At 55.9% G+C, this 14,053-nt stretch overlaps 1 protein-coding gene across 1 annotated transcript in view; it reads left to right on the top strand.

Moving 5' to 3' along the window:
• The window catches only part of CERK (ceramide kinase), a 49,796-nt gene that overhangs the window by 23,182 nt on the left and 12,561 nt on the right, over nucleotides 1–14,053 (top strand). The window contains exons 3-7 of the mRNA XM_081796298.1: nucleotides 1,435–1,548; nucleotides 1,874–1,996; nucleotides 7,205–7,330; nucleotides 8,942–9,005; nucleotides 9,283–9,428. Of these exons, the coding sequence (XP_081652424.1) occupies nucleotides 1,435–1,548; nucleotides 1,874–1,996; nucleotides 7,205–7,330; nucleotides 8,942–9,005; nucleotides 9,283–9,428 (573 nt within the window). The remainder of the gene's footprint in view (nucleotides 1–1,434; nucleotides 1,549–1,873; nucleotides 1,997–7,204; nucleotides 7,331–8,941; nucleotides 9,006–9,282; nucleotides 9,429–14,053) is intronic.

Below are 14,053 nucleotides of genomic sequence, written 5' to 3'. Positions count from 1 at the left end.
GACCGCCGTGTGAGCGTTCGGTCGTGAGTGGTGAGCCCCCGACTCCTCCCTGCGTGGGCCCGGCCTGTCCCCCGTGCAGAGCTGGACCCCAGACACTCCTGTCGTGGGAGATGGGTGCCCGGTGCCGGGCGGGGCAGGGCTGGAAGGCAGGAGGACGTGGAGAGGCAGGCTGTGGGATGAGCAGGGAGGTGTTGCCCTGCCCTGAGCAGACGCCGACCACAGAGGGGGCAGGGGGGAGTGGGGAGGAGAGAGCCACGGCTTCCGGCCAAGGCAGGGTGAACGCAGGGTGCCCTGCAGGGAGGCCGGGGCGACAGGCGTCGCTGAGGGCTGCGACCTGAGCTGCACCCCGCTCAACCCCCGTGTCCGGGAGCGGGGCCTGGTAGGCACCTTGAGCCCACGCCGCCCTCTGAGGCCCCACCTCTGGTTCCTCTGCAAGAGTGTCCCTTCCCCGTGGTCCTGGCCACTCTGACCCCACTGGGGACCGGCCCTGCCAGCCCCCCAAGGCTTCTCAAGGGGCCCCAGCCCATCCAGACGCTGCCTTCCCTGGTCTTACACCCCGATCCCTGAGGGCAAGGACTTCACAACGATGTAAAGGTCCTGGGGTGTCAGAGCAGCACCACTCACATGGCTGTTACAGAAATTATAGCGCTTCGGCTAGATTGCAGGTCTCATAGCCACACTGGGACCAAACCGCAGATGATAACGTTCTTGCTGGTAGATCTTAACAGCAGTTCACGGAGGAGCTTCCGGAACGGAGGCTGTTCAGACCAGGGCCTGCTGTCCTGGGCCTTGGCCTCCCAGTGTCCCAGGCTCTGGTTTCTGTTACTGCCTGCTCTCTCCCCCTGCCCCCCCTCCCCCTACCACCACCGCTGTGCTCATGTTTGGCTTTCCTGGGCCCTTTACCTGGAGGCGGCCTCTCCCTGGGTTTCCCGCGGTGGACAGCATCCGCCGCTGTCCTCTGCAGGCCCACCCAGGGGTCCCCCTCCCGCATCCGATTGGACCCCCCCAGGCCTTTCCAGAGCCCCCACCCTCCCCCCGCCTTGGCTTCCCAGGGGCCCTCACCCTCTAGGCACCCCCGGTGTCCTGGCTCCTGCCATGTGCTTCCTCCCTAGTTAGACCTCTGAGCCAGACTAAGGACACTGTGTCTCGAGACTCTTTTCCCGAGTTTAGCACAGTCTCCAGCCGGGGAAGGCAGCGGAGGAAATCATTTGGAAAGTTGGCGGTCTCCATTCTGTTGGGTGAACCGCCCCACCCTCTGGTAACGTCGACCCCCCGCAGTTAGCGCCGATTCAAAACCTACAATACGATTCTTTTCTTTACTTCTGGATTTCTAATGAGAATGTGAAAGCAGAGCGTTCCCGGCATTTCGGGTTGGACTTCTGTGTTTGTGTGAATTCTGTGCAGTCGTCTGACGTGAGGCTGTGGTCTTTCCAGATGCCTGCTCTGTGCCCGTCTCTGAGATCATCACCGTCGAAGAAACGGACATCCACGGCAGACACTACGGCCGCGGAAAATGGCAGAAGATGGAGAAGCCCTTCGCTTTCACAGGTGATGGAGCGAATCCGTCCCGCGTCTCCGGGGACTGCGCGCAGATGCCCCAGAAGGCCACGGTTTCGTCACTTGCTCGACAAATTCAGTGTTTCTTTGCTTGGTCTCGCAGAGACTGCCTTACGCAGTTTTTCCCAAGATCTCCTTTTGATTAATGTCTTGACCAGCTTTGACTTTCTTTGCTTTTTAACACGAGTGAGGAGAACTGAGACATAGGCCGGAAGGCGGGGGCGGCACGGGGACCCTGCCCGGCTGCGAGGCTGCACACGGGGCGCGAGGCTGTGCTCCGTGACCCCCCGACCCTCCGCGCTGTCTGTCTCCGCAGTGCACTGCGTGAAGAGGGCCCGACGTCACCGCTGGAGGTGGGCGCAGGTGACCTTCTGCTGTGCTGAGGAGCCGCTGTGTCACCTGTGGCTGCAGACGCTGTGGGAGCTGCTGGAGAAGCTGAGTATGTGGAGAGAGGCACGGTCGCCGGGGCCCGCGCGGGACCCCGTGATCGTGGCTGCTTCCCTGCCTTTTGCACACCTTCCCGTAACCAAGTGCGCTGCTGAATTGGGGTGGCTTAAAAACATACCAGCTTTACCAGTTACGGGACCAGCCTGGCACCGGGCGCTGCCCCAAGCATGGCCTTCCCTGACCGGCCGCGAGGTGGCGGGGGGGGGGGGGGGGGCGCGCACAGGCCCCTGGGCCCACTGAGCCTCAGGTTCTATTTCTGGGAAGCGGGGAGGGTGATAGCTACGTTCCCGGTGGATGTGGGGAGTGAGCCAGGGACGTGGGGGCGCCCCTGTGCACACCTGTGCCCCGAGTCTGTCGGTCGCCCCTTGGAACGCGGAAGATGCCAGCTCATCCTCTGTCTGGAGTCCTGTTTGGTTATAATCTTTTTTTTTTTTTTTTAATTTTTTTTTCAACGTTTTTTATTTATTTTTGGGACAGAGAGAGACAGAGCATGAACGGGGGAGGGGCAGAGAGAGAGGGAGACACAGAATCGGAAACAGGCTCCAGGCTCTGAGCCGTCAGCCCAGAGCCTGACGCGGGGCTCGAACTCACGGACCGTGAGATCGTGACCTGAGCTGAAGTCGGAGGCTTAACCGACTGCGCCACCCAGGCGCCCCGAGTTTGGTTATAATCTTAACACGTCGTTCTGTGAGCTCGGTCCAGGCTTTCTTTCACTGTAGAAGAGAAACCGTGTGTGGGTAGGTTTGTTTTCGGTCTTCTTTGATTCATTTGGCTTCTGGATCAAAGAAGCGAATTATAATGTGTCGAAGGCCCACCAGCTGCAGAGAGACTTGCTCGCTCGAAAAGGTGCCTTTGGTACTCTGCGTTCCGCCATCTAATCCCGCGGGACGTGACCTCCCTTACCTGCTGCCGGGCCGGTGACCCCCGACCTCTCCCCGCATCTCCCAGCACAAGGGCCGTCCCGCTGTGTGAGTCTGCGCGGAAGTTGCCCCCCGTCCGTCTGCCGCCTTGTCCTCCATCTTTCCAGACTCGTCCTCCTCGTCCCCGCTGCCCCCTTCCTGCTTCCTCTGCTCGCTTTCCTGAGATTCTGAGTCTGTAGACTCGGGCCGATTCTGTAGGTTCAGACCTCAAGAGGAAGTTCGCCGAACCTGCCCCCCATTGGACGGCGGGCACCTATTTCCCGTGTAACTGGTAGGAAAGCGCACACAGTTGTACGCCCGTCGCAGGCGCTGGTGTGGACAAGAATTCCGGGACTCTGTTACTTCAGCTACTCTGTAGCTAACTCTGTGTCCGTCTGTTGTAGTGTTTACTGGAGGTAGTGTAGACGCAGGGAAGCGCCCAGATCCGGAGCGCGTGGCCCGGGAGCTCTCACGCACCCGGCGCTCTGAGCAAGTATCCGGCATCCACATCCAGAACACCGCCAGCTCCCGGGGCTCCCTGGGCCCCCTGCAGGCACCCCACCCCCGCTCCCCCACGGGGTGATCACTGCCTGGCTTCTGAACGACCGGCTTCAGCTGATGAGTCACCGTGCTCTGCAGAGCTCCTGTGTCTGGCTGGCTGGCTCAGTGTCAGTTTGTGAAGCTTCCCCACGCTGTGCGTGCGGTGTCAGCTGCTCGTTCTCTTGATGGCGTGGCCCTCCGTGTCCGACCACTTACTCATCCATTTTACTGTGGCAGGTCGCTGGGAGAGCTGGCTCCCCGGTGTGGGCCGTTGCAGACAATCCTGTATGTTCTGAACGTTCTGGTGCGTGTCTCGTGTGGACACATGCCTGCGTGTCCGTTGGCTGCGTGCGGGAGTGGAGTTGGTGGTTCGAGTGGCCCCCGGGGCGTATGTGCCACCTCAGTAGACAGCGTCAGACGGCGACACTCCCGCCAGCGGAATACGAGAGTCCTGGTTGCCCCGAGTCTTGCCCACACCTTAATAATTGTAGCCGTTTGGGTGGGTGTTACGAGTCTTGCGTTACGGGGTTAATTTACATTTCCCTGATAGCTAAAGAGGCTGAGAAACACGCTCCTGCGTTTCTGGGCCATTCGGAAATCCCCTTTCGTAAGGAGTCTGCTGTTCGGGTCTCTCGTCCACTTTTCTGTTGGCTTGTCTGTCTTTTCTTAATGTTACCTGGATATTCTTTGTATGTCATGGGTCCAAATCTTTTATTGGATTTATGAGTTACTGACATCATTTCTCATTCTGTGGCTTGCCTTTTTAGTCCCTTACTGGTGTCTGTTGATGGACAGACATCCTTTTTTCTTTTTTTTTTCTTTTTTTAAGTAGGCTTCATCCCAGCATGGAGCCCAACATGGGGCTCGAACTCACCAACCGTGAGATCAAGACCCGCGCTGAGATCAGAGTCGGACGGGTAACCGACTGAGCCCCCAGGTGCCCCAGACATCCTTCATTTTCATGTAGACGTATTTATCTTTTTGTTTTGTTTTGCTCTACGGTTAGTTTGGGTCCCATTTGACATCTTTGTCCACTCCAGACCCATGAAGATACTTTCTCCTCGGAACCTTGTTTTACCTTTCACATTGAGACCTAGAATCCACCTAGAATTGATTTGGGTGTGTGGTGTTAGGTGAGCGGTCAGGGTTTACTTAAACACAGATGTCTGCTCGACCCCATGCCGTTGAGGGAAGGAGCGTCCCTCCCCCCACGCGCCATGAACCGCCATGTTGTTCTCCACGAACTTGGCTCGTGTGTGCAGAACTTGAACGGATTTCCACTTTGTGTCCAGTGACGTTGCTAAGTCCACTTCTTAATAGGTTGATGGTTCTTTTGGAGTTTCTTCAAACGCAGTCGTGTCAGCTGTGAGTAATGACCCTTCTCATTCATCCGTCTTGGTTCTCTTTCTCACAGTTTTGCCCTGGTGTGGATCCCAGCGTGGGGAGGGTCGTCTCAGTCCTGTTCTCGGGGCCGTTTCCGACATTTCACTGTCAAGGATGATGTTTCTTAGGTTTTTCATTGATTTTTAAAAAAACAGATTAAAGGGGGCGCCTGGCTGGCTCAGTCGGCGGAGCGGGCAACTGCTGATCTCGGGGTCATGAGTTTGAGCCCCACGTTGGGTGTAGAGATTTCTTAAAAAGTAAAAATGAAAAAGGAATTAAAAACAGGTAAAAACATATGAAGGACGTTCTTTTCAAATTCCTAGTTTTAGGAGTTTGTTTTTCCTTCAGCCATAACTAACTGATAAATTTGATGAATGCTTTTTCTGCATCTGTTGGGGTGCCTGTGTGATTGTCTCCTTTTGGAGCCCGTGTGTTAAGTACATTGGTTTCTCTTTGTACAGATGCCTTTGTATTCCTATGAAATCCAACTTGGTCATGACGTGTTACTCTTTTTCTATGTATTTCTGGAGTTGACTTGCTGATGTTTGGTTCAGGATTTCTACGCCTCGGCTGAGGGGAGACATCGACCCATAGCTCCCCTCTGACCACGCCCTTGTCTGGTTTCGCTGTCAGGCATTGGTGGCCCCGTGCGGGGAGCTGGGAGGTGCTCGGTCCTTCTGTGCAAGAGTTTATGTGATTCTGGGGACTATGGTCTTCCCTAAAAACTTGGAAGGATTCACTGGTGAGCCCTCTGGGCCTGGGCTTTCTTTGGGAGGTTTTCATTAATGACTTTGGTTTCTTTATTAAATATCAGACTCGTCAGATTTTTCTATTGCTTCTGCCAGCTTTGGTAAATTGTATTTGTTTTCAGAAAATTTGTCTATCCAAATTTATAAGTTTATTCACAATCCTTTCACTTTCTCTGTAATATGTGCAGATTCTGGAATAATGTCCCCTTTCTTGCTCTTGGTAATTAATAGTTTATCTCTTCTCCCTTTTTCTTTATCAGCTTTATTAATACCAATTTCATGAATCTCTTCAAAGAACCAACTTCTGACTTTGTTGATTTTCTCTACTGTGTGTTATCCCCCCCCCCCCCCCCCAGTATTTTATCAGGAAGATTTTCAAGCATACAGAAGGGAAAAATTGCAAGAATTGTACAGTGAATGCACACATATCCAAAGCCTCGATTCTACAGTGGTTAACATGTTGCTGTATCTGCTTTGTCGATGTCTGTGGATCTGTCCAGTAGTTAATAGTGTTCTTCGCTGAGTTTCAGAGTTAAGTGATGGACGTGGGGTGCTTCGCCTTTAAACACTTCAGCGGGCGCCTCACTAATTAGAGATGAACATTTGTTTACAGTTCTGAGCTAGAATTTCCGTACAGCGAGACGGACAGACCGTGAGTTTAAATCCGTGACGTTGACACATACATACAGGTGCCGTGTACCCCACACCCCTCCCTGTGAGACTCACGTCACCCCAGAGTCTTCTGACGATCCTTCCCATCAGCGCAGAGAGGATCACTCTGAATGGAATCGTGTGGCGGGGGCCTTTCGAGGGCTTCGGGCTCTCCGCGGAATGAGTTAGAGATGTGTCCGTGCTGGTAAATATGCCAGCGGTTTGTGCCTTTTTATGGCCGAGTAGCATTCCATTGTGCAGCTGGACCACTGGTGTGTCGGTCGTCGGTCGACGGGCGTTTGGGATATTTCTGCTCGGGGCTGTTGTGAATGGCCCCGTTGGGAACATCTGTGGGGACTTAGGTTTTCAGTTTTCTTGGGCATGTGTACTTTCTTGCCACGTTGATTGATTTGTTAGTAAAGTTGGGTTTTTAAGTATCACAATCTGTTTGAACTGACCCCAACAGAAATGTGGGAGCTGCTGTAAGAGCACAGGCGTGACCCACGTGGGGAGGTTCTCTGGACGGGACTGGAACCAGGGACCGGGGGGCTGTCTGTGTCTCGCCGTCTGTCCGTCTCCACGGACTACATGTCAGGCTCTGTCTGTGCCTGTCGGTCTGTCTGTCTCCCCTGGCGCTCTGTTCCGTGTATCCGTTTCTTCTTGTTCTCTGCAGACCCACGTTCCTGAACATGAAGCAGGCGAGGCTGCTGCCGCCTTCCGGAATTCTGAGTTCTGGGGGCTTCTGGGAGACCTTGCAGATGTGCACAGCTTCAGCCCGTTCTCACAGGCCGGCCCTTCTCCCTGCTCGTAGATGAAGAAGCCCTTCCGTGCTGTTCTTTGACTTAAAAATACTTTCTCCCAGACAGTACTGCTCAGAGTTCTCACACCATCGTGGTTTGATTTTGTTCAGTAACACAGTACTTCGGAGAGAGTATTTGCCACACCCGTTGTGATTTACGCATTGTTGTTGTCTTGTAGCATCCAGACCAAAGCATTTACTGGTGTTTATTAATCCGTTTGGAGGGAAAGGACAAGGCAAGCGGATATATGAAAGGAAAGTGGCCCCACTGTTTACCTTAGCGTCCATCACCACCGAAATAATCGGTAAGGTATAAATTCTCCGTTAAATACGTAGGTGTGTTTGAGAATGATTCTAGACAAGATTTTTATCTTATGTGATTATTATATTTATTTATTTTTAATTTTTTTAAATGTTTATTTATTTTTGACAGAGTGCGAGTGAGCATGAGTGGGGGAGGGGCAGAGAGAGAGGGAGGCCCGGAACTCAAAGCAGGCGCCAGGCTCCGAGCTGTCAGCACAGAGCCCAACGTGGGTCTCAAACTCACAGACCGTGAGATCATGACCTGAGCTGAAGTCAAACGCTTAACCGACTGAGCCACCCAGGCGCCCCTCCACACTTTAAAAAAAAAAAAAAAAAAAAAACTTACTAAAATTTTATTTATTTTTGCTTTAATTGTTTTCTAATGTTTATTTTTGAGAGACAGAGCAGGAGCGGGGGAGGGGCAGAGAGAGGGAGGCACAGAACCCGAAGCAGGCTGCAGGCTCCGAGCTGTCAGCACAGAGCCCGACGCGGGGCTCGAACTCACGGACCGTGAGATCATGACCTGAGCCGAAGTCGGACGCTTAACCAACTGAGCCACCCAGGCGCCCCATCATGTGATTATTTTAAACAAAATAAAACACGTTGTTTTCTATGCCAGAATGGGAACAGTACAAAACAAAGAATGTATACTTCTCTGGCCCAGTCTTAGCATAGAAGAGAAACACGAAGAAGATAAAAGGGTCAGGATCACGGACAGAAGATTCGCGGAAGAAGAAAGACGAGTGATTCGATAAGGCTTAGAAGTAATTTCACCAATGAGTGATGTTTTAAGAAACGTGATGTGGTTTTTAGTGCAGATTCTCAACGCCGGGCGGGTGCAGGAAGCCGGGGTTCTCCTCCCCGGACCCCGTGCTCTGGGGTCTGCACACGCGTGTTAAAGAGCCACTGACAGTGCGGGCGAAGAGCCTTACAAATTAGGGGGTCGGCGAGGAGCCCAGATGTGAGTCCTCCCCAGGACGGCAGTCGGATGCACAGAAGTGCCCACGCGTGCACTGCCACGTCCCGTAAGAGCGGCACACTGAGACCGCGTAAATGCCCGCTGACAGGAAACGTGGAGGTACCGCTGCCCGAGTGTGGCGAAACGGAAGGGACAGCGGGCGGACCTTTAACGTGGTCTTTACGGAGAGCTTTTCACTTAAGAAAACGGTCAGGGCCGGGAACACCGGGGTATAAGTCTGCGCGCACAGCACAATTTCAGTTGTGTCTTTGTGTCTTACGTTGAGTATATAGATATGGGCTGACGTTTTCTTTTCTTTTCTTTTCTTTTCTTTTCTTTTCTTTTCTTTTCTTTTCTTTTATGTCTTGGTATTTTCTAAAATTTCAAGCTAACTTGGATAAGGAAAAGCTATAAAATCTCTTTCCAAAAAGTTACCATTTGTTGGCAGTTAGATGCAAGAAGAAGGTAGCGTCTCCCCCGGAGGAATGCGTCCTGAACGAGGGTTGCTTCCGCCTGGGCTCGGCACCCACCCCCACTCCATCCCCCTGAGTCTAGGACCTCATTTTAAAAGAATGATTTGCTTGCCTCTTATGTTAACTCAGACTCTCAGATTCAAACGTAAACCGTACAATGAAATACTATCTTTTCCCCGTAGTCACCGAACGTGCTAATCAGGCCAAGGAGAGCTTATACGAGATCAACATAGATAAATACGACGGGTGAGTAAGGTTCCTTTCAGGCCCTCCCCACCTGTCTTAGTTTTGTCCGCTCTCTGCCCTTGCTTTTCCTGATTGTCAAAGTAAACCTGCTTCCTATAGAAAACCAGAAACTGCAGAAAATTTCCATCACACCTTCTCCTGCGTCTGGGAGACAACCGTGGACCGTTTTCCTTCTCCGTCTTACTACCTGCATATGCAGATTAACTTTTTCTGAGCAGTGGAGAGCACGGCGTTGCGGGGACAGCAGAAGGGACCCTAACGCCCGTGTCCCCTGCAGGATCGTCTGCGTTGGTGGAGACGGCATGTTCAGCGAGGTCTTGCACGGCCTGATTGGCAGGACGCAGAGGAACGCCGGCGTGGACCAGAACCAGCCCCGGGCAGCCCTGGTGCCCAGCCCACTCCGGATCGGCATCATCCCCGCGGGTAGGGCGTCCCGTCCCTGTCCCCGTCCCGTCCCTGTCCCCGTCCCATCCCCGTCCCCGTCCCCGGGGGCATGGAGCTCCCTTCAGGTTCATTCTGTTCCCGAGCTGGGGATTTTATCAGCACATGGGTGAAGGCTTTGTTGACAGTTGATGGCGGAGGAAAGGACCGCTGATGTGTGCCTGGGGGAGTCCTGTCTTCCCCCGACACCTGCTTCCCACAGGCGCCCAGCAGCTGGCAGCTGGGGGACAGTTGGCTCTCAAAGGACTGCCGAATGGCAGGGGAAGGGGGTGGGGGGACGGGGGGCACTGGGACCCCAGAGCGCAACTGAGGAGGGAAGGACCCCAGAAAGCAGGTGGTCTTCTAGAAGTGGCTTGTAGCCCAGACCTGGGGGCGCTGGGGTTGGGGGAAGGGCCCGTGCAATGGGGGCCGGGAAGGAGGGAGCCGGGCCTGTTAGCCCCGTGGGTCCCTAGGCTGTGTCCCAAAGACATAGCTCAGCGGGTTTTAGGTCTTTCTAGGAAGTGCCTAGTTCTTTGAAAAATGACAGTGCTAAGCCAAGCAAAGCCTGGGCATTGTTGGTTTAAGGCTTTGCAAACAAGGCCACGGGGATGAGGCGCCTTCTGCCCTGCGCTCTGTGTCCCCGCCCTGTGTCCCCACTGACACAGGCCGGCTGCGGGCCAGGGTCTGGGCAATATCCCCATGTCACGCGTCATGTAATTCCTGTAATTCCGTGGTCACGACCGCTCTGTGAGGGAGGTGCCGCCATCCTCCACAGATGAGGGGTCTCAAGGTCACCCAGAAGGGCACGGATCGTGGGAACTCAGAGACCTCTCTGCCCCACCCTACAGTCAGGAAGAGTCTTGTCTTTTTCCGGCTGACGGTGTTTGTGTGTTAAACGTATTTATTCTCGGTCGCTTAGGTCTCAGCTGTTTTCTCAGGTTGGGCTTGGCTTTGGACTTTGAATGTGGTCTGCTCTGGGCTACGTGAATTTTGTTTGTCCACGTGCCAAACTATTTTTCCTCGATGTCTTTTATCACCACGTGCCTGCAGTAGCTCTAATACCTAAAACTCTAAGCTCTGAGCGTTCACGTTCGTGGGAGCCCGTGCAGCTGCATCAGGCATGTGAGGACGGACCGAGGCCGGCTCTGCGCCCCCTGGGCCTTGGGGTGCAGTGAACTAGACGGGTGTGGCCTCTGCCCACGGAGGAGCCCCCAGCACACGAGGAAGCGTGGGCGCTGCGGGGAAACAGTTCAGGGAGAACGGCCGGGACGGCTTCTCTCTGCAGGGAGTCCAGGGCCGTTCTGAGAGGGGACAGGCGAGGCGCCAGCCGTGCACGGGGTCAGCTGGGGCGGGGGGCAGATGGGAATGAGCTGTGCGCTGAGGAGGGGGGCCCGTGGGGCAGGAGTGCCAGGACTGGGGTAACGGAGGCGCCTGGACAGGGGCCCAGCACGGGGCTCGAGTCCCGAGGGCCTTGCGGTGAGACACAGAGGGAAGAGGTCTCATGGGCCCGTGGGCAGTGTCGTCTGCGTGGGCTCGAAGACCACCCCCTACGCTCTGCTCAGGGCGCCATTGCCCGAGGCCTAGGGAGGACGCCCGTGGTTTGGTCGGTGGCCCCGTGGGCGGCTGTGACTTGGGCACAGAGCGAGCCCAAGGAACCAAGGGTGACGGAGGTGGCCAGGGTGACCCCGTGATGTTGGACTTGGCAGCCTGGGGAGGGGCCACGACGAGGCAAGAGTTCTGATGGAGATCCGAGACGGGGCTCCCGGGGGCCCTGAGGAGCAGTCGGGAGGAGGGGGTGGTGTGGGGGGGTCCGGGACAGAGCATGCTGGAGGCCACCGCTGCAGCCGCTCTGGGTCCCGAGCTGATGTTTCCTAAATTCAGCCTCTTTCCGCTGGAGTATTTGGAGGTATTAGCGAGGCCGCAGACAGCCGACCCTCCACCCGGCGTCTTCCCGTCACTGCCCCTGTGCTGCCCCGTGGGGCCCCAGCGCCTCGGGAGGGACGCGGCTCAGCGTGGGGGGCCGATGATGCCAGAACCACGTCCTGACGCCTGAGCTGAGCCAGACCTTGCGTTTCCGGCCGGAAGCTGGGCCTTCCTCTTGGTTAAAGCCTGGGCCACAGGCTTGAGGAGATGACCAGGGAGTTACGTCGGACCCGAGGGTCGAGCTGTTGAAGGCACGCTGACAGAACACTAGAAGGGAACAGTGGTGTTGGGGGCACCCGTGAGGACCGGGACGTGTGCGTGGACTTGTCTGCCGGCGCCCGGGTCCCTCCACCTGCGCCAGAGTTCACCCAGTCCGTCGGTGCCCGTGCGTTCTCGGCCCGGCTGCGGCCCAGGAGTGAGCAAGGCCGGGTGCGCGGGCTGTGGGGACGCAGACATGGGTGAATAAGGAAGAGAGCCGAGCAGTGGCAGGGGCCACGCCCTTGCAGACGGGGGGCTCTGGACGGCCTTCCGGAGTGAAGTGTGGTGAGGGCAGGAGGGGGCCTGGCTGCGGGTGTGCTGCCCTCGGGGGGCGGGGGCCTCCTGGGAGAAAGGGGCAGGTGGCAGGTGCCGGCCGAGGGGCGGCGGCCCCGTGAAGGATCCCAAGTAGGCGGGAGGCTGAGCAGTCCCCTCCTTCGAAAATCTGACCTTTTAGTAAAACGATCCCTGAAAACCGTCGGAAGCTGTGTTCACCTGCCCCACTCTTTGCCCAAAGGACCCGGGTGACCGAGAGAGAAGGTGCGTCCTGCCCGTTCAGGGCGATGGCGGGATCTAGAATTAAATCCTGGAACACAAGCACATTTCCGTCCAACTTACACCTGGATAGAAGGTGTTTGCGTTGAACTCCGGCTCCAGAAATGGGGGCCACACCCCAGCCCGGCCCAGGCCCGGACCCTGGACGCCTGACCAGAAAGGCCGGTCGCCTCGCCCTGTCCCGCCCACGCCTCCCTAGACGAGACGCCTCTGGCAGCTTGGGAACAGCACGGGCCCACCTCTGTTGTGGTTGTAGAGGGCGTCCCACGCTCGCAGCCCTTCCAGCCCCACGAGGTTCCTTCTCGAGACTCGGAGCTCCCCCGTGGGGTCCCCCTGTACGGGGTGGCCCAGACACAGGGACAGGCTTCAGAGGCCTCGGTTTATAGGCTGTGGTGCAGGATAGAAGCCAGACGCCGGCTTCTGCGTTTTTATTGGAGGTCCTTGCAGGATCCCCACCGACCGTACGCGTTACATCCCTGCAGGTGCAGGCGAGTGTGGGGGTCTCCTCAGCTCTTGTGATGAGGGATGGCTTGCCAGGAAAGTAAACAGGGCCGTGGGCACACAAGGGGAGCGAGTGGGCTCTGCGGATGTTCTGGAAAGTTCTGGGGGTGTGAAGGACTACCTCAGGGCATGGTTCAAATTAATTAGCTAGGTCTTTTGGAGTCTGTGCTCTCGAAACTGTTTATATTATCCGAGCACCCTTCACTCTAACGACGAGTGAGCGGGTGGGCGAGTCTGAAACCGCGAGGCTTTTCGTGGACGCTGTTGATGTTGATTTTTATTAAGATTAGTCACTCCTGGGGCGCCTGGGTGGCGCAGTCGGTTAAGCGTCCGACTTCAGCCAGGTCACGATCTCGCGGTCTGTGAGTTCGAGCCCCGCGTCAGGCTCTGGGCTGATGGCTCGGAGCCTGGAGCCTGTTTCCGATTCTGTGTCTCCCTCTCTCTCTGCCCCTCCCCCGTTCATGCTCTGTCTCTCTCTGTCCCAAAAAAAAAAAAAAAAAAAGATTAGTCACTCCTATAATCTTAAACGTTTATTTAAAAATGTGTATTTGGCTCATTTTTGGAACGAGGTGTCACTGAAGTCTTCAGGTTAAGATTGGTGAAAAATAAATATGCACGTGTTTATATAACTTACCAACATCCAGAAGCCACATGTCAGCGTAGATTACATAATTAAGAGCCTCCCCTCGGATCACAGACTGGACCAGATTCTGTTACTCGAAGAGACCCCGGAGGGTGCTTGCAACCCGACACGTCTGTCGGGAGCCTGGAACTTTCCGGCTGCGTCGGACATCACTTACGATGGGAGACCTGCAGATTGTCCCGGGGCCCAAGGGCAGAGACGTGGCCCCTGCTGGCGTCCAGGCCCCCCTGCCCGTTAACGCTGGTTCCTCCCGATGGATCTCGGTCTGTGCTGGGTGTGGTGTCGGTGACGAAACTGTGCCATTCTGGATCCTGTCATCCCTTTGTTAGGAAATCTACACCAGGCTTTCAGCGGACGTGTTACACTTCGCGTTGCTCGGCCCCGTCCCAGACCTGCTGGGTCAGGATCTCGGGAGAGTGGGGTTCAGGACCCTGTTGTAAATAAGCACCCCAGGAGAGTCTCCGCCCGCTCGGGCTGAGAACAGTGACCTGGATTATGACCCAGTTAGAACCGGGCCACACCTAGGGAGGACCTGGCGGTCCAGGCACTGGCCGGGTGCCACGAGGTCACCCCTAATGTGCAGCCGAGCATGTCAGCGTGAGGCGTGTGCCCGCCATGGCCAGCGGAGTCCCCTCATGTCTGTCAGGTGACAGCTGCCGTGCCCCTGTGACCCAGGGACGGGTCACGGCGCGTTCTGTGAAACCGGGTGCTGGTGTTGGGGGGCAGGCTTCCACGGGGCTTTTTCCGGGGT

This window comes from Panthera onca, chromosome B4, assembly GCF_046562875.1.
Source record: "Panthera onca isolate mPanOnc1 chromosome B4, mPanOnc1 haplotype 2, whole genome shotgun sequence".
Taxonomy (NCBI): Eukaryota; Metazoa; Chordata; class Mammalia; order Carnivora; family Felidae; genus Panthera; species Panthera onca.
This window is presented reverse-complemented; position numbering and strand designations above follow the sequence as displayed.